This window comes from Bufo gargarizans, chromosome 3, assembly GCF_014858855.1.
Source record: "Bufo gargarizans isolate SCDJY-AF-19 chromosome 3, ASM1485885v1, whole genome shotgun sequence".
NCBI lineage: Eukaryota > Metazoa > Chordata > Amphibia > Anura > Bufonidae > Bufo > Bufo gargarizans.
In genome coordinates, this window is record NC_058082.1 from 44,583,732 (window position 1) to 44,609,662 (window position 25,931).

Here is a 25,931-nt window from a genome sequence, read left to right on the forward strand (position 1 = left end):
GCCTTCACTCTGCGGTCCAGCTCACCCCAAACCATCTCGATTGGGTTCAGGTCCGGTGACTGTGGAGGCCAGGTCATCTGGCGCAGCACCCCATCACTCTCCTTCATGGTCAAATAGCCCTTACACAGCCTGGAGGTGTGTTTGGGGTCATTGTCCTGTTGAAAAATAAATGATGGTCCAACTAAACGCAAACCGGATGGAATAGCATGCTGCTGCAAGATGCTGTGGTAGCCATGCTGGTTCAGTATGCCTTCAATTTTGAATAAATCCCCAGCAGTGTCACTAGCAAAGCACCCCCACACCATCACATCTCCTCCTCCATGCTTCACGGTGGGAACCAAGCATGTAGAGTCCATCCGTTCACCTTTTCTGCGTCGCACAAAGACACGGTGGTTGGAACCAAAGATCTCAAATTTGGACTCATCAGACCAAAGCCCAGATTTCCACTGGTCTAATGTCCATTCCTTGTGTTCTTTAGCCCAAACAAGTCTCTTCTGCTTGTTGCCTGTCCTTAGCAGTGGTTTCCCAGCAGATATTCTACCATGAAGGCCTGATTCACACTGTCTCCTCTTAACAGTTGTTCTAGAGATGTGTCTGCTGCTAGAACTCTGTGTGGCATTGACCTGGTCTCTAATCTGAGCTGCTGTTAACCCAGGGCTCGACAAATCCCAGGCCTAGGAGTTTTGTCCTGGCGCCTGGGTATTTGTCCCTGCTTGAAAATAGGCCCAGCGCACCAGCAGCCGGGCGCAGCCACCGGAGGGTTAGGACCGTGAGCAAAATGAAACCTTTTTTTTTTTTTTTATCACTTGCGCCCAGGCTCGGACTGCCACCCTGCCCTGACCCCTCAGCTTTCAGCTCCATTGTGGTTTGCCCACTCTCTCTCGCCGTCTATCGGTTGCAGCGTGCTGATGTCGCCGTGCGTCATCTTCAGGGTAGTTGAAAATGGCAAAGCCTTCACCGGAGCCCGGCCGGTACTTATGTGATAACTGTCCGGCAGACATCAGAGCCCGTGTCCCGGTGAGAGAGCCTCGGCGGGGAAAGAGGAGTTAGTGCAGGGGAGGCAGAGCAGGAGCACAGGTAGCGGCGCTGCACTCGCTGACAAGTGGAGGGAAGACAATCGGCCCATCATCATTCCTCCTGCTGTATACAGCAGGGGACCGGGCAGCGCAACATCCCAGGGCACCAAGTGCTGCCAGGTCCCTGCACGGCCGGCTCTGCGGCGGTAAATGATGCGCTCTGCACTTATCCGCTGGGCTCAAAGTTTGTAATGTCTGCCTGCTACGGCCATGAACCCAGCGGGGAGCTGCACACCTGCTGCCGTCATTAGGCCGGAGCTCCTGCTAGCCACAACTGGTGGTCATTCCTGCACCGTGCTCCATCCCTGCAGTTACCATGCGGCCATTTCTTAGTTCTATCACTTTCTAGGAAAGCTGGGTGACAGCTCCTAGGAGAGCTGTGTGGTAGACAGGCTGTCTGTCACCCAGCTTTCCTGGTCTGCTGAGGAGAATATATCTCAGTATAGGAACATTTAGATACGTTATCATATGATTTACCCATTCAGGAGTCTTGGAAAGCCGGGTGGCAGCTCCTATGAGAACTAAGACTACTGAATGGCCAAATCATCTGATGACTTCTCTATATGTTCCCGTACTGAGATATATTCTCCTCAGGAAAGCTGGGTGACAGGCTGTATACCACACAGGTCTCCTAGGAGCTGCCATAAGACTCCTGAATGGCTAAATCATCTGATAACTTCTCGATATGTTCTCCTCACGACTAGGAGACCAGGAAAGCTGGGTGACAATCCATGAGAGACCTGGAAGCCCCTCAGTATTCCTAGGGTAATTCCAATGGAAATATTCTCCACAGAGGATTACCTGTTGTGGATTTTTATCAAACTCTACATGTAGCGTGTGGAATTCAGCCACAATCAGTTACACGTGGTGAAATCGTATATTACCGCGGTGCAGATTGGAAATGTGCACAGTACGTTCATTTCCGTGTGGAATTTTGGTAAAATCGTATCCAATTTGCTGCTATACGCTGTGGATTTCATAGCTGCAGTTCTATGAGATGAATGAGCCCAAACATCCTGGGGAAGGGATCTCCGTTCTGTCAGCTGCAGCGCAGGGATTATACACACAGTGACGTCACAGCACAGGGATTATACACACAGTGACGTCGCGGCGCAGGGATTATACACACAGTGACGTCGCAGTACACTGATAATAAACAATGCCCATGTTGTTTGGTTTTAGACTTCTTTATATGTTAATTTAAGAGGTGTTATTTATGTCGCTGAAAATAAGGCTTTATAAGGTAAAAAAATAAAATAAAAATAGCTCCAAACTTTTTAAGCTGGCTCCTAGATTCCAAGGAAATTTGTCAAGCCCTGTGTTAGGGTCCATTCACACGTCCGTGGTTTCTTTCCTGATCTGTTCCGTTTTTTTGCGGAACAGATCTGGACCCATTCATTTTCAATGGGTCCTGAAAAAAAAAAAGCGGACAACACAATGTGTGCTGTCCGTTTCCGTTGTTCCATTCCGCATGTCCGATTAAATATAAAACTTGTCCTATTCTTTTCCACAAAAATCAGATCCTGGTACAATACAAAGTCAACGGTTCCGCAAAAAACGGATGATATTCGTATATCATTACGTATGTCATCCGTTTTTTGCGGAATCCGTTCCTGGAAATTAAATCCTGCCCACAGAAATCAATACATTTTTTTATTTATTTTTTTCTAAGAATTCTAAACAACTTTATTTGCTTTGTGAAATTTATACGTTTCCGTTTTTTGCGGATCCGCAAAAAACAGATGACATAGGGAAACATTTTCAGGAGCAACGGATCCGCAAAAAACGGACCGAAATTCAGGATATAGAAAAATACTGACGTGTGAATGTAGCCATAACCTGCGATTCCTGAGGCTGGTGACTCGGATGAACTTATCCTCCGCAGCAGAGGTGACTCTTGGTCTTCCTTTCCTGGGGCGGTCCGCATGTGAGCCAGTTTCTTTGTAGCGCTTGATGGTTTTTGTGACTGCACTTGGGGACACTTTCAAAGTTTTCCCAATTTTTCGGACTGACTGACCTTCATTTCTTAAAGTAATGATGGCCACTCGTTTTTCTTTACTTAGCTGCTTTTTTCTTGCCATAATACAAATTCTAACAGTCTATTCAGTAGCTGTGTATCCACCTGACTTCTCCACAACGCAACTGATGGTCCCAACCCCATTTATAAGGCAAGAAATCCCACTTATTAAACCTGACAGGGCAAACCTGTGAAGTGAAGACCATTTCAGGTGACTACCTCTTGAAGCTCATCAAGAGAATGCCAAGAGTGTGCAAAGCAGTAATCAAAGCAAAAGGTGGCTACTTTGAAGAACCTAGAATATGACATATATTTTTAGTTGTTTCACACTTTTTTGTTATGTATATAATTCCACATGTGTTAATTCATAGTTTTGATGCCTTCAGTGTGAAACACACAGACACACAAAAATTAAAGTCACATACTTGATTTATTAAATATATCCTTTATTTAAAAACTTTTCAATAAATACCACTTGTCCTGTGTGTGCATAGATATAGCTGCAGGGTGTCTATGTCTGAGAACACTGCACCTTAATGTAAATTGTTGACATGTTCTGAGAGACCAATAATAACATGTGGTTGTCTATTTTCAGCCCCAACACCAAAGAGAAAAAAAGTGAGAAACTGTTATTAATAAAGTGTTTGTTACCAACATTTCAGAACCATTTACAGTTTTATACATTAAATACAGACTTGCATATGAGACAAGTAACGCCACTTTCACCAATTTGATCAGTTTGTTTACCTACAAGAAATAAAAAATAAGGTTAATGATACTGTAAGTCTATAACATTGGCCATTTGCCTCTTGTTCCTGGTAACCCGGCCTCCATACGCAAGACAGCTGAAGTGACTGAAATATGAGGGATGTCGTTATTAAACCAAGTGCATGTAGGCCAAGTTCAGTCGCTGTAATCACAGTGCGCTTACGCCCCCCGCCCATTGGGGAGACGGCACAGACAAGCCAGGATACCTTTCTACTAAGTCATCTGAACTTGGCTTTAGAAAAATACAGCCCCCCCCACATTGGCCTGTCTGTCCTTCTGCTGATCAGTTCACCTGTCTGTGTGCGCTCTCCAAAAGGACAGACAGACGTTCTTTCAGGCTGTTTGCTACTTCAGCAGGTAAAGTAGGGCGGCCAGAGGTCCAGTTTTAGGCTCCCTGTCCTCCGTCTGACGCAGGGCCTGAATGGACTCCGCTCCCTCTCATACAGCAGCACGGTGCAGGGAGAGTCGCCATCTCTCCACAGCAGATGACAAGTTTATTTTTCCTTCATTTTTTAATCCCTATTGGCTGCGGAATCAGAGGGAGTATTGCCTAAATTATGTTCAAAGGCCATATTAAAACAAATTGTGGGCGGCGCCGTTATGGAGAGGGGGGGGTCATGTGGGCGGTGCCGTTATGGAGAGGGGGGGTCCTGTGGGCGGCGCCGTTATGGAGAGGGGGGGTCCTCTGGGCGGCGCCGTTATGGAGAGGGGGGGGGGGGTCCTCTGGGCGGCGCCGTTATGGAGAGGGGTCCTGTGCCCAGACCCCCCTCCCCATAACAGTGCCCAGACCCCCCTCCCCATAACAGTGCCCAGACCCCCCTCCCCATAACAGTGCCCAGACCCGCTGCTCACTGCAGACTAATCACTGCATCTTTATTTTACCGTACACTGACGCTCCAGTAACAGGCAGAGCTGACGGCGGCGTAACGTCACTCACGTGACGCACCTGCTCCGCCCACTTTATGAATGAAGGAGGCGGAGCAGGCGCGTCACATGAGTAAGTGACGTTACGCCGCCGTCCGCTCTGCCCGTTACTGGAGCGTCATTGTAAGGTAAAATAAAGATGCAGTGACTTAAAGTAAACCGCCCGCATAGCAACGAATGGGACGATTATTCGATAACTGGATTCGTTGGCAACGAATCTAGTTATCTATTAATGGTTGCAGCCCTACACGGGACTTCAGCTCTTCTGACTCAATCCTGCTGTGTCTTTAGGACAGTTTCTGTTTACTGACTGCCACCGAGACATGACAAGCAGCGACAACAAGCCCTTATATATAGTGTGTAGTGGTGCATACAGCATACTGACTGCTATCAGACTGTACAGCAGGGGGCACTGTGTGCTCGTCTCCTCCGGCTCTGCTGGATGGCAGCCCCTCTGCTCGGCCATTCTGCTCTCAGGAACAAAATCTATTGGGTGAATACACATCAATGTTACCACACAGCAGCTACAGGATACACCCAGCCCCATACACAGAGGCTCACACCCCCCCTTACTGATCTGCCCCCTCTCCAATACACCCCATAAAGCCCCCCCTCCCACAGATCTGCATCCTCATGTCCCCAGAATACACCACATGCCCCCCCCTCACAGACTAACCCCCCCACCAAAACCCCCTCACAGACCGACACCCTCATGTCCCCAGAATACACCACATGCCCCCCTCACAGATTGCCCCCCTCACAGATTACTCCCCCCATGTCCCCAGAATACACCACATGCCCCCTCACAGATTACCCCCCCCATGTCCCCAGAATACACCACATGCCCCCCTCACAGATTACCCCCCATGTCCCCAGAATACACCACATGCCCCCCTCACAGATTACCCCCCCCCTATGTCCCCAGAATACACCACATGCCCCCCTCACAGATTACCCCCCCCATGTCCCCAGAATACACCACATGCCCCCCTCACAGATTACCCCCCCCCCCTATGTCCCCAGAATACACCACATGCCCCCCTCACAGATTACCCCCCCCCCTATGTCCCCAGAATACACCACATGCCCCCTCACAGATTACCCCCCCATGTCCCCATAATACACCACATGCCCCCCTCACAGATTACCCCCCCCCATGTCCCCAGAATACACCACATGCCCCCCTCACAGATTAACCCCCCCCCCATGTCCCCAGAATACACCACATGCCCCCCTCACAGATTACCTCCCCCATGTCCCTAGAATACACCACATGCCCCCCTCACAGATTACCCCCCCCCATAATACACCACATGCCCCCCTCACAGATTACCCCCCCCATGTCCCCAGAATACACCACATGCCCCCCTCACAGATTAACCCCCCCATAATACACCACATGCCCCCCTCATGTCCCCAGAATGCACCACATGCCCCCTCACAGATTAACCCCCCATGTCCCCAGAATGCACCACATGCCCCCCTCACAGATTACCCCCCCATGTCCCCAGAATACACCACATGCCCCCCTCACAGATTACCCCCCCCCCATGTCCCCAGAATGCACCACATGCCCCCCTCACAGATTACCCCCCCCCCCATGTCCCCAGAATGCACCACATGCCCCCCTCACAGATTATCCCCCCCCATGTCCCCAGAATGCACCACATGCCCCCCTCACAGATTAACCCCCCATGTCCCCAGAATGCACCACATGCCCCCCTCACAGATTACACCCCCCCCATGTCCCCAGAATACACCACATGCCCCCCTCACAGATTAAACCCCCCATGTCCCCAGAATACACCACATGCCCCCCTCACAGATTACACCCCCCCATGTCCCCAGAATACACCACATGCCCCCCTCACAGATTACCCCCCCCCATGTCCCCAGAATACACCACATGCCCCCCTCACAGATTACCCCCCCCATGTCCCCAGAATACACCACATGCCCCCCTCACAGATTACCCCCCCCCCCATGTCCCCAGAATACACCACATGCCCCCCTCACAGATTACCCCCCCCCCCATGTCCCCAGAATACACCACATGCCCCCCTCACAGATTCCCCCCCCCCCATGTCCCCAGAATACACCACATGCCCCCCTCACAGATTACCCCCCCCCCCCATGTCCCCAGAATACACCACATGCCCCCCCCCCCCAAACATCCGTTCTGTCAGCTGCAGCGCAGGGATTATACCCACAGAGACGTCGCGGCGCAGGGATTATACACACAGTGACGTCGCGGCGCAGGGATTATACACACAGTGACGTCGTGGCGCAGGGATTATACACACAGTGACGTCGCAGTACACTGATAATAAACAATGCCCATGTTGTTTGGTTTTAGACTTCTTTATATGTTAATTTAAGAGGTGTTATTTTTGTCGCTGAAAATAAGGCTTTATAAGGTTAAAAAAAAAAAACAGCTCCTAACTTTTTAAGCTGGCTCCTAGATTCCAAGGAAATTTGTCAAGCCCTGTGTTAGGGTCCATTCACACGTCCATTGTTTCTTTCCTGATCTGTTCCGTTTTTTGCAGAACAGATCAGGACCAGATCTGGACCCATTCATTTTCAATGGGTCCTGAAAAAAAAAAAACTGACAAACACAATGTGTGCTGTCCGTTTCCGTTGTTCCGTTCCGCATGTCCGATTAAATATAAAACTTGTCCTATTCTTTTCCGCAAAAATCGGATCCTGGTACAATACAAAGTCAATGGATCCGCAAAAAACAGATGACATTCGTATGTCATCCGTTTTTTGCGGAATCCGTTCCTGGAAATTAAATCCTGCCTACAGAAAATCACTTTTTTTTTTTTTCTTCAAAGAAATCCAAACAACTTTATTTGCTTTGTGAAATTTATACATGTTTCCGTTTTTCAAAACAGATGACATACGGAAACATTTTCAGGAACAACGGATCCGCAAAAAAACGGACCGAAATTCGGGATATAGAAAAATACTGACGTGTGAATGTAGCTTTAACCTGCGATTTCTGAGGCTGGTGACTCGGATGAACTTATCCTCCGCAGCAGAGGTGACTCTTGGTCTTCCTTTCCTGGGGCGGTCCGCATTTGAGCCAGTTTCTTTGTAGCGCTTGATGGTTTTTGTGACTGCACTTGGGGACACTTTCAAAGTTTTCCCAATTTTTCGGACTGACTGACCTTCATTTCTTAAAGTAATGATGGCCACTCGTTTTTCTTTACTTAGCTGCTTTTTTCTTGCCATAATACAAATTCTAACAGTCTATTCAGTAGGACTATCAGCTGTGTATCCACCTGACTTCTCCACAACGCAACTGATGGTCCCAACCCCATTTATAAGGCAAGAAATCCCACTTATTAAACCTGACAGGGCACACCTGTGAAGTGAAGACCATTTCAGGTGACTACCTCTTGAAGCTCATCAAGAGAATGCCAAGAGTGTGCAAAGCAGTAATCAAAGCAAAAGGTGGCTACTTTGAAGAACCTAGAATATGACATATTTTCAGTTGTTTCACACTTTTTTGTTATGTATATAATTCCACATGTGTTAATTCATAGTTTTGATGCCTTCAGTGTGAAACACACACAAAAATTAAAGTCACATACTTGATTTATTAAATATATGCTTTACTTAAAAACTTTTCAATAAATACCCTTTGTCCTGTGTGTGCATAGATATAGCTGCAGGGTGTCTATGTCTGAGAACACTGCACCTTAATGTAAATTGTTGACATGTTCTGAGAGACCAATAATAACATGTGGTTGTCTATTTTCAGCCCCAACACCTAAGAGAAAAAGTGAGAAACTGTTATTAATAAAGTGTTTGTTACCAACATTTCAGAACCATTTACAGTTTTATACATTAAATACAGACTTGCATATGAGACAAGTAACGCCACTTTCACCAATTTGATCAGTTTGTTTACCTACAAGAAATAAAAAATAAGGTTAATGATACTGTAAGTCTATAACATTGGCCATTTGCCTCTTGTTCCTGGTAACCCGGCCTCCATACGCAAGACAGCTGAAGTGACTGAAATATGAGGGATGTCGTTATTAAACCAAGTGCATGTAGGCCAAGTTCAGTCGCTGTATTCAGTGCGCTTACGCACCCGCCCATTGGGGAGACGGCACAGACAAGCCAGGATACCTTTCTACTACGTCATCTGAACTTGGCTTTAGAAAAATACAGCCCCCCCCACATTGGCCTGTCTGTCCTTCTGCTGATCAGTTCACCTGTCTGTGTGCGCTCTCCAAAAGGACAGACAGACGTTCTTTCAGGCTATTTGCTACTTAAGCAGGTAAAGTAGGGCGGCCAGAGGTCCAGTTTTAGGCTCCCTGTCCTCCGTCTGACGCAGGGCCTGAATGGACTCCGCTCCCTCTCATACAGCAGCACGGTGCAGGGAGAGTCGCCATCTCTCCACAGCAGATGACATGAAGTTTATTTTGCCTTCATTTTTTTAATCCCTATTGGCTGCGGAATCAGAGGGAGTATTGCCTAAATTATGTTCAAAGGCCATATTAAAACAAATTGTGGACGACACCGTTATGGAGAGGGGGGGTCCTGTGGGCGGCGCCGTTATGGAGAGGGGGGGGTCCTGTGGGCGGCACCGTTATGGAGAGGGGGGGTCCTGTGGGCGGCGCCGTTATGGAGAGGGGGGGGTCCTGTGGGCGGCACCGTTATGGAGAGGGGGGGGTCCTGTGGGCGGCACCGTTATGGAGAGGGGGGGGTCCTGTGGGCGGCGCCGTTATGGAGAGGGGGGGGTCCTGTGGGTGGCGCCGTTATGGAGAGAGGGGGTCCTGTGGGCGGCACCGTTATGGAGAGGGGGGTCCTGTGGGCGGCGCCGTTATGGAGAGGGGGGGTCCTGTGGGCAGCGCCGTTATGGAGAGGGGGGGTCCTGTGCCCGGCGCCGTTATGGAGAAGGGGGGGGGGGGGTCCTGTGCCCGGCGCCGTTATGGAGAAGGGGGGGGGGGGGTCCTGTGCCCGGCGCCGTTATGGAGAAGGGGGGGGGGGGGTCCTGTGCCCGGCACCGTTATGGAGAAGGGGGGGGTCCTGTGCCCGGCGCCGTTATGGAGAGGGGGGGGGTCCTGTGCCCGGCGCCGTTATGGAGAGGGGGGGGTCCTGTGCCCGGCGCCGTTATGGAGAGGGGGGGGTCCTGTGCCCGGCGCCGTTATGGAGAGGGGGGGGTCCTGTGCACAGATCCTCCTCCCCATAACAGCCCCAGCCCCGCTGCTCACAGCAGACTAATCACTGCATCTTTATTTTACCGTACAATGACGCTCCAGTAACAGGCAGAGCTGACGGCGGCGTAACGTCACTCACGTGATGCACCTGCTCCGCCCAGAATACACCACATGCCCCCCTCACAGATTAACCCCCCCCCCATGTCCCCAGAATACACCACATGCCCCCCTCACAGATTAACCCCCCCCCCCCATGTCCCCAGAATACACCACATGCCCCCCTCACAGATTAACCCCATCCATGTCCCCAGAATACATCACATGCCCCCTCATGTATGAGCTCCTATGGACCCTAGGTCTGCAGCTCATCCAGGCACACACAGCTCCTCCTCCTTCACAAGCTCCTGCAGTCTGGGTTTATAAGCACTTCTTACACTTGACCATGTGACCAGTGACGTCACAGACCTCGTTCTAACAACTCCACTCTAGCATCTACCCTGTCGGGAGCGGTGATGAGTCAGCCATTTTACTGTAGTCTTCCAGAATAAACGTCCATTCTCCTTTATACAGCGATAGATTCACTTCGGTTGTGTCTAAACCCCATGAGCCGTAAGCATGTTTACTTCTCGCCGCCTATACGGTACGCGTTCTGAGGAGAGAGAGAGACGCCATTTTGCTGTAGCCTCTCCGCTTGTGTGTACTATAATGCAGATGATACAGTGAGACTCACTGGACTACAACTCCCAGACGCCCTTGCGGCCCCAAATGTGTTTCATTTGATAGTTCCAGGCAGGATCTGACCTGCATCCTGTGGTAATGTATCTACTACTACCACCACCATCATCCTTAGAACTGCATGAAATCTGATTATTTGAAGCCCCTGTGCGGCTATTGCACTACAGAGCAGTGTAGAGGCTCAGTGCATTCATTTTACTGGGGTCTGAGGTGTCCCCACTCGCTCTGTTCTCAAATGCATTTACGTTTATTGCATTTTCGTCCCTACCACGGCGCTTTCATGGTCCGTGTCCACCGCAAGAACTGATCAGCAGAGGATGAAGATGGGCGGTGATGAGATGACCCAGAAAATACTGACTGTCACCCTGGAGATCATCTACCTGCTGACCGGACAGGTGAGGGACCCGCCGGGTCACATGACGTGACCGATCGCTATTAATAAATCGCGGAGGTGGTGCATTCTGGGAAAGTGAGGTCACATGACCACTTAGCGCTATTAATAAATCCAGGATATGACTTGTGGTGGTTTCTGGGAAAGCAAGGTCACATGACTTCACTCTTATCTGTATTAATAAATCCGGGATATTACCGGGGATGTGGGTAAAAATGATGTCAAATGACATCACAATTTACATGGTTGGATCATTAAAGGGATTATACGAAATGTTATTTAATTATTTTTTTAATAATGTGATTAAAGGGTCTTTTTTGAGATTTTAAAAACAGATCAGCTGTTTGAGAGGGCACCAGCGCTTGCAGTAGCGCCGCAGTCTTCTCGTAGCTTCTCCTAGGCCATGTGATGTCACGTTCATCGATCACATGGTCTAGGGGCATTGAATGGGGCTGAGCTGCGATACTAAGCACAACCACTATGCAATGTACGGCCGGCGCGAATAGCTGATAGACGGACCCCCACCGATCAGATACTGTTGACCTAGGTCTGTGTGAGACTCCCAGATTTGAATACTGATGACCTATCCTCAGGGTAGTATATCTGAGAAGCTGGGTGGCACTGCTGTTTGCACATGGTGTGCGCGTCCAGGGAAGGCGTCCCAACAATAAATACGAAGAAGGACCGGCACTCACTCTTCTTGCAAATAAGAATATGCTTTTATTCAGCGCATAATAGCATCACCACTGACGCATTTCGGCCCAAGCCTGAGCCTTTTTCACACAGTTATGTAACTATATGAAAAAGGCTCAGGCTTGAGCCGAAACGCGTGACTTTTGATGCTGTTATGCGCTGAATAAAAGCACATTCTTATTTCCAAGTGAGTGGCGGTCCCTCTTCGTATCTAGGTCATCAGTGTCTGATCGTGGGGGTCTGACACCTGGGAACCACGCAGATCAGCTGTTTGAGAAGGTAGTGGCGCTTCTCACTGCTTTTCCTAGACTACTGACGACACGTTCATCGGTCACGTGGCCTAGGAGCAGCTCAGCCCCATAGAAGTGAATGGTAAGCAGGAAGGAGGCAGCGGCACTCACAGGAGCCGAGGCCTTCTCAAACAGCTGATTGGTGGGGGTCCCAGCTGTCGGACCCCCACTGATCAGATACCGATGACCTATCCTGAGTACAGGTCATCAAAAAAAAAAAAAATGTTAATTAGATTTGTACAAATCAATTCGCTCATCTCTACTCATGACATCACTGAAAACGCACTCCTTCTCTTATTATGGTCCTCTTTCGTGCCTCCATCTTGGTTCTTGTCTCATTAGGATTATGGTCCCATAAATAAGTCCACCCAGCATGGAGGACGGAGTGAGATCCGGAGAACCACCGCGCAGCCTTTGCCTTCCTCCCAGAGAAACCTCAAGAGGATCCTGGACCTGACCAACAAGATCATTGAGCTGCTGATGCGAGAGGTGAGAAGTGGGGGTCATTATACACAGACGTGGACCGGATGAGGGCATCAGTGCGGCCTTGTCCACAATATAATGTCCTGAGAGAAGAAGCAGCGGTGGAGTCTGGAGGGGCTCATGGGCGTGGGTAGACTGAGTTACATGTCTTTATTCTTGACAATGTCCTAACACAATGTGGCGAGTGGCCATTGGAGCAGAAGATCCCCGGGGATCTGTCTGCGGTGCTGGTGGCAGAATTAATTTAGGGGTCTGACCTGGAGTCAGAATTAAAGGAGTTGTCCAAGTTATATAAAAACGCAGTCAACCCCTGTAAGCTGCCTAAAATTACAAAATAAACGGATACTCGCCTGTTTTGTCCTCTCCTCCTTCCTGCGCTGCGCGCCTGTCCTCACCACTGCTAGTTGTTCTTCTGGCTGCAGTGCTGATGTACCGTGCACACAGGTCACCGCTGCAGCCAATCACCGGCCTCACCAGAGACATCCTGTGCACGGAACGTTACCGCCGCTGTCAAGAAGATGACGTCAGCCAGTCTGAATTAATTTAAATGGGGTTTCCGTTTTTTTTTTTTTTTCCTCTGGATAGGTCATCAGTATCTGATGGGTGGGGGTCCGACACCTGGGAGCCCTGCCAATCAGCTGTTTTGAGAAGGCCTCGGCTCCTGTGAGTGCTGTGGGCTTCTCTCTGCTTTTCCTAGGCCAGTGACGTCACGTAGGAGCAGCCCAGCCCCATAGAAGTGAATGGGGTTGGACGCGATATCAAACACGGCCACTATACAATGGACGGCGCTGTGCGTGGTGAGCAGGGAGAAGGCAGTGGCGCTCACATGAGTGCTGGTGCCTTCTCAAAAAAGCTGATCGGCGGGGGTCCCCGGTGCTGGACTCCTACCAATCACATACGGATGACCTATCCTGAGGATAGGTCATCAGTAAAAAAAAAAAAATTGGAAAACCCTTTTAAGTGTAGTCTGGGGTCTATATTAATTTAGAGGGTCTTGTCTGGGGGTCTGGTCTGAATTAATTTAGGGAGTCTTTTGTGGGATCTGAATTAATTTAGGGCTGTAAATTATGAATTAATTTAGAGCGTCAGGTGTGGGGTTCAAATTCCTTTAGGGCATCTGATCTGTCATCTGATTGATTTGGGAAGTTTGGTCTGGGGTCTGATAAATTCTGATTCATTTTTGGTGTCTGGTATTGTGTCTAGATTTAGGGTTCTGGTCTGGGGTCTAAATTAATTTAGGGGATCTGAAAATTTGCTATACGGCCTAGTACTTTTTTGTTACCCCTTCTTTTATCTGTACTGTGTGTACTTTGGCATTATTGTATTTGGGGGCATTGGACTGCAGTGTAGGTACAGTAATGGGGCACAGGGGTGGTAGTAGCAGTATGGCTGTGCTAAAGCATAGGAATTTGTGTTGCTTTGGAGGCTGGAAATGGCCAATGATGTCTTGGCAGCAAACTCCCCAGTCGTCAGGAGACGTCATCATGGCGATCTGGGCCACATGGGGAAAACAGGGTAAAGGAGCGATGACAGTTAGAGAAGACGTCACTATAATAGAGGCTTAAAAACTGGGCTTGTTAAGTTTGGAAAAAAGTTCCCTACAGGTTACCTCATTTACATGTACAAATACATGTGTAAACCGGACAGTGATGAGCGACTCTCTTGTATGTGTCAGGACGTTGTTTTCTGTCTTTCTGTGCAGGAGTGGGAATATTTAGGACACAAGGACCTGTACAGAGACGTCATGATGCAGACTCAGCCATCCCTTACATCACCAGGTGAGAAATATATCTAAATGCAGACATCCTCTGATAGAATACTATGTATATACAGTACAGACCAAAAGTTTGGACACACCTTCTCATTCAAAGAGTTTTCTTTATTTTCATGACTATGAAGGCATCAAAACTATGAATTAACACATGTGGAATTATATACATAACAAACAAGTGTGAAACAACTGAAAATATGTCATATTCTAGGTTCTTCAAAGTAGCCACCTTTTGCTTTGATTACTGCTTTGCACACTCTTGGCATTCTCTTGATGAGCTTCAAGAGGTAGTCACCTGAAATGGTCTTCCAACAGTCTTGAAGGAGTTCCCAGAGATGCTTAGCACTTGTTGTCCCTTTTGCCTTCACTCTGCGGTCCAGCTCACCCCAAACCATCTCGATTGGGTTCAGGTCCGGTGACTGTGGAGGCCAGGTCATCTGGCGCAGCACCCCATCACTCTCCTTCATGGTCAAATAGCCCTTACTTTCAAAGTTTTCCCAATTTTTCGGACTGACTGACCTTAATTTCTTAACCTAAAGATGGCCACTCATTTTTCTTTACTTAGCTGCTTTTTTCTTGCCATAATACAAATTCTAACAGTCTATTCAGTAGGACTATCAGCTGTGTATCCACCTGACTTCTCCACAACGCAACTGATGGTCCCAACCCCATTTATAAGGCAAGAAATCCCACTTATTAAACCTGACAGGGCACACCTGTGGAGTGAAGACCATTTCAGGTGACTACTTCTTGAAGCTCATCAAGAGAATGCCAAGAGTGTGCAAAGCAGTAATCAAAGCAAAAGGTGGCTACTTTGAAGAACCTAGAATATGACATATTTTCAGTTGTTTCACACTTGTTTGTTATGTATATAATTCCACATGTGTTAATTCATAGTTTTGATGCCTTCATAGTCATGAAAATAAAGAAAACTCTTTGAATGAGAAGGTGTGTCCAAACTTTTGGTCTGTATTGTATATATATATAATATTTGTCTCCTATAGATGGGTCCAGTAAGAGAATCACATTAAAGAGACGTCTCAGTCCTGATGATCCACGAGAATCTACAGGGTCAAGTCACAGCATCCCCCAGGATTATCAGGTAAATGGGGATGAGGATTATCATACAGTGCCTTGGAAACATATTCATACCCCTTGAACTTTTCCCCATTTTTTCAAAATAAATGTATTTTATTGGGATTTTATGTGATAGAACAACACAAATTAGCAAGTATGTATGACGTGAAAAGAAAATGATACACTGTTTTTTAAATTTTTTAATAAATAATCTGATACCCCTAACTAAAATCCAGTGTGACCAATTGCCTTCAGAAGTCACATAATAAGTAAATCAAGTTTACCTGTGTGTAATGTATTCTCATTATAAGTACAGCTGTTCTGTGAAGGCCTCAGAGGTTTGTTAGTGAACATTACTGATCAAACAGCATCATAAAAACCAAGGAACACATCAGACAGGTCAGGGATAAAGTTGTAGAGAAGTGTTAAGCAGGGTTATGTTATAAAACAAATATCCCAAGCTCTGAACATCTCACTGAGCACTGTTCAATTCATCATCTGCAAATGGAAGGAGTATGGCACAACTACAAACCTACCAAGACATGGCCATCCACCTAAACCAGGGATGGGCAAACCGCTGCTCTCCAGCTGTTGTAAAACTAGAAATCCCATCATGCCCTGCTGTAGGCTGATAGCTGTAGGCAGACTGGGCATACTGGGATTTGTAGTTTTACAACAGCTGGAGAGCCACAGTTTGCCCATCCTTGACCTAAACTGATGGCCCAGGCAGGGAGAGCACTCATTAGAGAGACAGCCAAGAGCCCCATGGTCACTGCAGAGATCCACAGCTCAGGTGGCAGAATCTGTCCACAGGACAACTATTAGTCGTGTACGCCACAAATCTGGCCTTTATGGGAGAGTGGCAAGAAGAAAGCCATTTTTGAACGCAAGCCATAAAAAGTCCCATTTGCCACAATCTATGTAGGGGACACAGTAAACATGTGCAAGGAGGAGCTCTGGTCAGATGAGACCAAAGGTGAACTTTTTGGCCTCAATGCAAAACACTATGTGTGGCAGAAAACTAGCACTGCACATCACCTTAAACACACCATCCCCACCGTGAAACATGGCGGTGGCAGCATCATGCTGCGGGGAGGCTTTTCTTCAGCAGGGACAGGGAAGCTGGTCAGGGTTGATGGGAAGATTGATGGAGCTAAATACAGGGCAATCCTGGAGGAAAAGCTGGTAGAGGCTGCAAAAGACTTGAGACTGGGGCGGAGGTTCATCTTCCAGCAGGACAACGACCCTCAACATCCAGCCAGAGCTACAATGGAATGGTTTAGATCAGGGATGCTCAACCTGCGGCCCTCCAGCTGTTGTAAAACTACAACTCCCACGATGCCTTTCTGTAGGATGATAGTTGTAGGCTGTCAGGGAACGATGGGAGTTGTAGTTTTGCAACAGCTGGAGGGCCGCAGGTTGAGCATGCCTGGTTTAGATCAAAGCATCTTCATGTGTTAGAACGGCCCAGTCACAGTCCAGACCTTAATCCCATTGAGAATCTAGGGCAAGACTTGAGAATTGCTGTTCACAGACGCTCTCCATCCAGTGTGACTGAGCGCGAGCTCTTCTGCAAAGCTGACTTGCAGCTGTAATTGCAGTGAAAGGTGGTCCTACAAAGTACTGACTCAGGGGGGCTGAATCCAAATGCACACCACACTTTCAAGATTTTTATTTATATAAAATTTTAAAAACCGTGCACCATTTTCTTGGCACTTCACACATACTTGCTACTTTGTGTTGGTCTATCACATAAAATCCCAATAAAGTACATTTAAGTTTGTGAATGTAACATGAAAAAATGTGGAAACGTTCAAGGGGTATGAATACTTTTTCAAGGCACTGTCTATTGATCTGCTGGGCTGGTTGCTAATGATGTGTCATTCCAAACATTTAGAAGAAGACTCTGGGACATGCGTACATTTCTCCTGTATGTGATGACTGGTCTGAATCCCTGCGCTCTGTTTAGGTTGAAAGCTTAAAAGCTATTAAGGTGGAAGCTGAAGAGACAGAGGTGGAGGAGGATGAGCCGTGCAAGGAGGAGGAGGAGGAGGAGGAGACCCCTACAGATATCTCTACAGGTGAGGGATCACTGGACAATTTGGCTGTTGATATGGTGGCTGTGTAAATAATGTATTCAGGCCGTGTGTGTCCCTTACAGATGGGTCCAGTAAGAAAAACACATCGGAAAGGCGTTCCAGCCCGGACGATCCACCGCAGTCTAGACAGGAAAGTCACAGCTTCCCGAAGGATGAGCAGGTAGATGGGGATGAGGAGGATTCTACCAAATTAGTGGTTTGTAAAAAGGTTCCTAACCAGTGACCTGCCATAGACTTTCAATTCCAGTGGGTCCACATTTAAGTCTTTTTTTTATTTATTTTTTGAACTTTTTGTAGAGTTTGCAACTTCACTGATATCATTCAGCTGCACAAGCGGAAAGCTGGTTGTCAGTGACAGCTGGGCAGCCCATAGAGAAGCCAGGGCTGGTTTATTATACACAGTGATGCCCAATGAGCGCTGTGCATACAGACCAGGAAACAGCCATGATGCTTCCTATCCCAGTCCTAGTGATTACAGGGTCACTGCACGAGTTGCTGGTTTTTAGCAGACCCACATCAGCTCTGCAGTGAGTAGGGGCAGATTGGCCATAGACTTTACAGGGAAATTTCCCGGTGAGCCAATAATGCCCAGGGGGCGGCCTGAGCCCTCATGGCCACCAGCCAAGTGTGTAATGATCTGTCATTCCCAGAATTATGTACCTGGCCGGCGACCACAGGTGCCCTCCTATTTTTTCACAATCTTTTTTTTTTTTTACTTTTTTCCAGGTGTAAAAAATAAAAACATAAAATACTAAACTATAAATGTCTCTCTGGACTAAACAACTGATATTATACTGATGTAAATCTGATTAATTAATGGGGTCTGATCTGCAGTCTGAATCAATTATGGGGTCTGGATTCTAATTAATTTAGACGGTCTTGTCTGCGGGGGGGGCTGGTGTGGAGTCTGAATTAATTTAGGGGTGTAATCCGGGGTATTAATTAATTTATAAGGTTCTGGTCTGCCGTCTGATTACTTTAGAAAGTTTGATCTGGGTTCTGGTAAATTCTGATTACATTTTGGTGTCTCAATTTAAGTGGTCCGATCTTGGGTCTAAATTTAGGTGTCTGGATTCATTTAGGAGCTCTGATCTGGGTTATGAATTCATTGAGGGCATCTGGTCTCGGATTTGAATTCATTGATGGGATCTGGTCTGGGGTCTGTATCAATTGATGGAATTTGGTCTGGCGACTGAATTAATTGATGGGATCTAAAAAATGTGCTAAAGGGACCAGCATTTCCTTGTTACCCCTTCTTTTAGCTGTACTGTGTACTTTCGCAGTATTGTAATTGGGGGCATTGGTCCGCCGTGTGGGTGCAGTAATGGGGAACATGGGTGGTAGTAGCAGTATAGATGTGCTAAAGGATAGGAATTTGTGTTGCTGTGGAGATGGCTGCAGAAGCAAATAGGCAAAGATGTTTTAGCAGCAATCTCCCCGGTCAGGAGAAGTCATCATGGTGGTCTGGGCCATAAGGGGGGAAACAGGGATTAAACAACTGATATACTGTGTATGACTAGTGCAGCATCTAAGGAGGCTGGGCATGACCAGGTTGTGTTCTCCTCCTCAGGCCTTGCAATCAGGATAACATAGAGCATCCGTTTTCCCCAGAGTGCCCCTTTACAGAGAATTGCCCTAGTGGTGCATTATGGGGTAATAACAGGGGGGGGCTCTCATTTGCTATCCATTCTGGTTGTCAGATTTCACCAAGAAGAAAGTGATTCTCTGTTTTCACCGCAGCATCGATACAGTGATAATGATCATTCAGCAAATGTCTCTGCTGGTGATCATCGCTGTGACGCTGTCCTTTCCTGCACCAGCTCCTCTCAGTTTTCTGATCCTATATATTGCTGCTGTGTCATCAATAGCGACTTGCCTGCCGCAGTGATGTCATTGTGGATGTCATGTCTCTACTGTTGGTGGTAAGTTTCATTAAGGATGTGGCGGGGAAGTAAGAATCCTATTTGACAAAATGTATACATATTACTAGAAACCCCTTTTAAAGGCATGGCAGCCTTCCTTCAAAAAACACCGCCACACTTGTTCTCAGGTTGTAGGGGTATAGCAGCTCGGTTCTATTCACTTCAGTGGAGGCTATTTGCAATACCAAACTGTGCCCAGCTGAGGCGATACGCACATCTGACTGCCTGCCTTCTGTTTAGGTTGGAAGCTTAAAACTTGTCAAAGGAGAAGTTGAAGAGACAGAAGATTGGGGGGATAAGTCATACCAGATGGAGACCCCTACATATGTCTATCCAGGTGAGTAATACATACACTCACCTAGCAATGAGAGAGTGGATTTGGGGTGGGGTGGACTCATATTTTTTGAATGGCATAAAATCTCTTTCTTGTTGCATTCATTGGGGACACGGCAAGAACAGCAGCCCAGGAACAGGGAGCAGTCCACCAGTGAGTGCAACGAGAAAGGGATTTTAAAGTAAGTACAAAAATAGAATTTTTTCATTATTGTAATTGGGGGATGCAGTTCCAGAGGGAGGGAAGAGAACAGCCATGCAATCTGCCTACCACACAGACACTTGCAGAACCTTATGACCCAGACTGCTATCAAACCATGAATGGAGCTGGTAAACATTTGCCAAAGGTGTAGACCAAGACCCAGGTGGCAGCCTTGCAAACCTGAGAAATGGAAACTTGATGCTAAATGAGCCAGGAAATTGTTTGTGTGGAAATGGACTGTCACCCGAACAGGGGAAACCCTTCCCTAGGGCCTGGAGGCTTCACCCAATCTGGAGATGGTAGACTAGAAGTCCTCCCAGCCCATACTCTGACCCTCAGGAACAACAAAATGGGAGTCTGAGCGACCAAAGGAATCAGTCACTGACAAGTAGAGCCAAATGGCCCAGACAACATCAAGGCAGTGAAGAGAATGCTCCCTCAGGTAAGAGGGGGAGGCAAAATGAACAGAGGACAATCTCCCTATTGATGTGGAAAGAGAACACCACCTTGAGGATGGGACAGGAAAGAGGATAACCTTATCCTTGTGGACGACAAGGAAAAGAAACTTACAGGACATCTTGCAGATACAAAGGATGGCTATGAGAAATGTGACCTTTCAAGATAAGGAGGCCTGAGTGAAGCCTCCCACAGAGGCTGAAAGGGTGGACTGGAGTGCCTCAAGGAGTAAGTTCTGGTCTCATAGTTCCACAGGATACATGTAAGGGATGGGATGAGGATTGCCAACCCCCTAAGAAAGGTCTTCACCCGGGGATGAAAGGTAAAGGTTTCTTGGAAGTGGATGGACAGGGCAGATATCTGGCCCTTAAGGAAGGCCAGGCCAATACCATGGTTCATAGTGGACTGGAGAAAGGACAAATGTCTGGGAGTGGAACAGACAAGGTGTAATTTCTGGAACTCTTACAAGTGGATGTGGGCTCTCCATGCAGTGGTATACCTTGGCAGATTGGGGTTTACAAGCCTTGAGCATAGTCTGGATAACTGGCATAGACAGATCACAGACCACACTTCAACAGCAATGACATTAAACATATGTGAGGTAAAATGCGCTGAAATAGGAGAACATGGGAAAAGGAGCTCAGGCCAAAGAGGCAAGGGGCACAGGGTGTCTGTGAGTAGATCTGCATACCGGGCCTTACATGGCTAGCCCATGACCACCAGACTATCTGTGCCTTGGCGCCCACTTGAAGACACAGGGAAAGAGCGGAATAGGAGGAAAGACAGACATTATTAGAGCATTTGGGGATCCAGCAGATCCTTCAGCCAGCTCGATCGCCAGATCTGCCGCCCACCAATTGAGAATGTCTCGGACTGGCTGGGGCGATAGATCTACACAACCACCTTGGCCGAACTACATGTCCACGTTGTAGGAGTTTGGAATGACCACAGGAGGATATCCAGCAAGAGGAGATGACACCCAGTATTAATGTCACCCTGCTGCAGAACTCAAAATAAAGGGGGCACCACATTGGTTGTGTGATCATTGACTGAGCACCAGTAGCGGGCTATAGTTTGTCAGTCTCAATTCATTCGCTTTGTTTTCCAGATGTTCTTTTCCATTTTCCGGTAGTGTATATACAGTATGAGCTGTTCTTTCCCTGTGTCTGTCTCCTATAGGTGCGTCAAGTATGAGTATCAGATCAAAAGGATGCTGCAGTCTGGATGATCCACAGGAGTCTGCAGAGGAAAGGCACAGAGTCCTGGAGGAGGATCAGGTAGATGAGGAGCAAGATATCATTAGTCCCTGGACGCTGCTGCTCCATTTATCTCTGTGGGGCTGAAATACTACTATGTTACCCTTACCAGTCCCATAGTATATGACTGGAGGGATCATCAATCCGGGGATTCTAGGATCCCCATTCTCGTGATCAATAGTGGTCCCAATGGTCATATGCTCTATCACCTATCCTATACCCTATAGGGATAGGTTCTAAGTTCTTGGGGTGGGACAACCCCTTTAAAGGAGCACTCAAGACAAAACTGAAATACCGTGAGCAGGGCTTGACAAAGGGATTCTCTCCTTGGGTCCGTGTCATTCTCCACCCCAGACCTTCTGGGTGTCCGAGCAGAAAGCCACTGGGATACTGGTGCCGCTCTCTCTCTGTCCATTGCAATCATTCATCACCCATTGTTATAATCTGCCCCAAGCTCCAGTCATGTCTTTAGTTTCTCTTCTCGGCCATTTTGTTATTGCGTCCAGCATAGCCTGATGACTTCATCCTATGGCGGGTGATTTAAACCCAACCATCTTTGGTTTGTTCGTTGGTCTTGTCATCTGGTTTCCTCCACACCTCACCCCATCCCAACTCCAGGTCAATCCTTTTAGGACCCTGCAGGGGCCCAGTGTCTCTAATGGTTGGTCTTAGAGCTGAGATGTAATTGATTTTTTTTTCTTATATTTATCCCTGTTTAGGACGAAAGTTTAAGAATTATCAAAGTAGAAGCTAAAGAGGTACGAGTTTTGGGGAAAGAGCAGTGTAAACAGAAGAAAAGTGCAAATGTCAGCCCAGGTGAGCCTCTTACTGCCCAATTTTAAGGGCATCTGTCAGCAGTTTTGTCCCTATGACACTGGCTGTGACCTGTTACATGTGCACTTGGCAGCTGAAGGCATCTGTGTTGGTCCCATGTTCATATGTGCCCGCATTGCTGAGAGAAATAATGTTTTAATATATGCAAATGAGCCTCTAGGAGCAACGGGGGCGTCACCATTACACCTAGAGGCTCTGCTCTCTCTGCAACTGCTGTGCCCTCTGTTCTTTAATTGATAGGGCCAGGAAGTCAAAAATCATAATGCATGCCTGGCCCTGTCAATTAAAGTGCAGAGGGCACAGCAGTTGCAGAGAGAGCAGAGCCCCTGGAAGAAAGGGCAACGGCCCCTTTGCTCCTAGAGGCTAATTTGCATATATTAAAACATAATTTTTCTCAGCAATGCGCGCACATATGAACATGGGACCAACACAGATGCCTTCAGCTGCCAAGCTCACATGTAACAGGTCAGCCAGTGTCATAGGTACAAAACTGCTGACAGATGCCCTTTAAGTGGAGAGGGCTGGCAGACACGGGTGAGTGACGTCTCACTATTTTGACTGCTTTCTGATGCGGGGTGGGATCTTCCGCTGCAAATGCCAAGGTGATTTAGCTTACCTTACTTTTTTGCACGTATAACATGCAGTTTTTGCTGGGGATTTCGGCTCTCAGTGTAAAAGGGTGAACATGCATAGTAGAAACTGACATGCTGCAGATTTAAAGGGATTTTCCTGGTTCAGCCCTAGGCTGTTTTGGAGGCGGGTACTATGCTACTATGCCAGCAGTGCTATAGACCGCCCATCTGTGTCGGTGACATCACCGGGCTCACTGCTAGGCGGAAGTCTCCAGCAGTAAACAAACAGACCTTGCCCTGCATAATGCAGCGTGACAAGGGGGGGGGGATCGGAGCAAGGAAATGATCCGATGCTCCACACATATATAGTAAAAGAATAAAAAAGAGCTTATATCCGGGTCCAGCCCTGAACCCGGAGAACGCCTTTAACAACTGTGAAGGGGGGGACTGTGACTGTGCAGCATGTAAACACTGGGGACTTCTGTGCTGCTTTCTGGTATAAGGTCCCTATTGGACTGCACAATTTTCGGGTCAGTTATCGGGAGCAAGAGTTCGTAGAAATGTTCATTCCCGATAATTGGCCAATTAGCCGATTAACGTGCAAACGCTCATTTGTGGGCTGATGGGCATCTTTAGGATGAAATCATTTTTTTTCAGTTTGGTCTTTATTAAAAAAAATGTCAGTTGTTTTGGAGTACAGGGGTTAAAATCAGTCTGTTTGCAGAGTATCACTTCTTAGTACCGTCAGCTGACAGCTCATGTGGAACCTTATCTCTGATCTCCTGACCTCATGAACACTAATTTAAGTCATATCCTGACAGAAGTGAGAAATTAAACTCTGCAAACACACTGATTTTTAACCCCTGTATCTCAAAAACTGCTGAAACTTTAAAAAAAAGACCAATTGTAAAAAATGTTTTTACACTAAAATGAGTAAAATACAATCATAACAAATAGTGGCGCATGGCCTCTAAGTTTAACCCTTTTCAGTTTGTACTCTGCTTTACTGTGTCTCTCTCTGTTGCAGTGTCAACCACCCATAGTAATATATACACATGCACGGACTGTGGTAAAGGCTTCCCATTTAAATCAAAGCTGATTCGGCATAGACGGACTCACACGGGAGAGGCGCCGTATTCATGTCCTGACTGCGGCAAATGCTTTAAACATAAAACATCGCTCGTCGATCACCAGAGAATCCACACGGGAGAGAAGCCCTTTGCATGTTCTTACTGCGGACAGACATTTGCCCACAGGTCCACCGTTCTGGACCACGAGAGGACTCACACGGGCAGTAAGCCCTTCTCCTGCTCTGAATGTGGCCAGAGCTTCACCATGAGATCCACGTACGTGAACCACATGAGACTACACACGGGGGAGAAGCCATTCTCTTGTTCCGATTGTGGTAAATGCTTTGCACAGAAATCTGCACATGACAAACACCGGTACCTTCACACTGGAGAGAAGCCGTTCCCCTGTGCCGAGTGCGGGAAGACTTTTTCGGGGAGATCGCTTCTTGCAGAACACGAGAGGACTCACACGGGGGAGCGGCCGTTTTCATGTTCTGAATGCGGCAAATCCTTTTCTCACAGATCTACCCTGACCACACACAAGTTAACTCACTCGGGGATGAAGATGTTCTCCTGCCCTCAGTGCGACAAGTCCTTCACTACCAAAAAAGCTCTTGCAAGACACTGGTCAACCCATATCGGGCTCCAGTAATTTCCACAATATGAATGTGGGAGAAATAAGAATCGAGGCCTGGGGCAGCAGGCTACAGGGCACGCCCTATCCAGGATGGTGCCATCAACAGTTCTGAATGGAAGCCCTTGCAGCTTGGCGACCCTCACCACTACCGTGCAGTAGATACTCTTACTTCAGGGCAGAAATGCGAGGGAGGGAGTTATGAACAATTTAAGTTGAACCCAGTGGATGCACACTTGCAGATGTGAGGACCATGGTCACTACATTGCTAGTTCCCACGCCGACCCACTAGCAAAACAGCTGCATATGTAGCTTTAAACAACCCAGCAGATATCAGTTGCCCGGTCCAAAAACCTCATCCCCTGTGCAGTAACTGTGTTATAATCTCAGCTGTTTACACGCCAGACCGCATTTTCTGGCACAGGAAGTGTAACCGCCATATTGGCACTCAAGAGGCTTTGTTTTTGTCACCCAGACCCTGAACGAGCCTGCCCATCCCTCCCATTGCTCTTCCTAGCAGTCTCCATCAGACATATTTGAATGAATCTATACCGTAGAGTATAACCAGATGCCAGGGATGTGGCGGCCCCAGTGCGGTCACCCTAGGTTAGAGCCTATAAAGTTTCCAGAAGGGAGTTGGTAGCTTTCACCTTGCAGCCATGGACAGGCGAAGCATGAGAATTTATAATAAAGAGAGGAGGCGTTTTTGTTACTCCGTAGTCTGATGGATTATTGTCTAACTTGCTGGAGGTGCTGAAAGGCTGCGTATTCTTTTGCAACCATTTTTACTATTGCTGCAATGAATTTAACCCCTTAAGGACTCTTGGCCATTTTTTTTCAAATCTGACCAGTGTTACTTTATGTGGTGATAACTTTAAAACGCTTTTACTTATCCAGGCCATTCTGAGGTTGTTTTTTCGTCACATATTGTACTTCATAACACTGGTAAAATGGAGTTAAAAAAAAAGCATTTTTATTTATAAAAAAAATACCAAATTTACCAAAATTTTGGAAAAATTAGCAAATTTCCAAGTTTCAATTTCTCTACTTCTATAATACATAGTAATACCTCCAAAAATAGCTATTAGTTTACATTCCCCATATGTCTACTTCATGTTTGGATCATTTTGGGAATGCCATTTTATTTTTTGGGA

General features: G+C 47.3%; 1 protein-coding gene across 2 annotated transcripts; it reads left to right on the plus strand.

Moving 5' to 3' along the window:
- Positions 1–10,472: 10,472 nt before the first annotated feature.
- Positions 10,473–25,690, plus strand: LOC122931180 (zinc finger protein 771-like). Of its 2 annotated transcripts, none has more exons than XM_044285188.1 (10): positions 10,473–11,089; positions 12,411–12,557; positions 14,254–14,329; positions 15,327–15,424; positions 17,369–17,480; positions 17,561–17,658; positions 19,661–19,757; positions 21,591–21,688; positions 22,387–22,483; positions 24,101–25,690. In XM_044285188.1, the coding sequence occupies exons 1-10, from the start codon at positions 11,012–11,014 to the stop codon at positions 24,793–24,795; spliced, it is 1,596 nt and encodes a 531-aa protein (XP_044141123.1). In that variant the 5' UTR covers positions 10,473–11,011; the 3' UTR covers positions 24,796–25,690. The 2 variants fall into 2 exon arrangements, with proteins under 2 accessions (XP_044141123.1, XP_044141125.1); XM_044285190.1 differs by having other exon boundaries at positions 22,387–22,425; positions 24,101–24,318.
- The last annotated feature ends 241 nt before the right edge of the window (positions 25,691–25,931 follow it).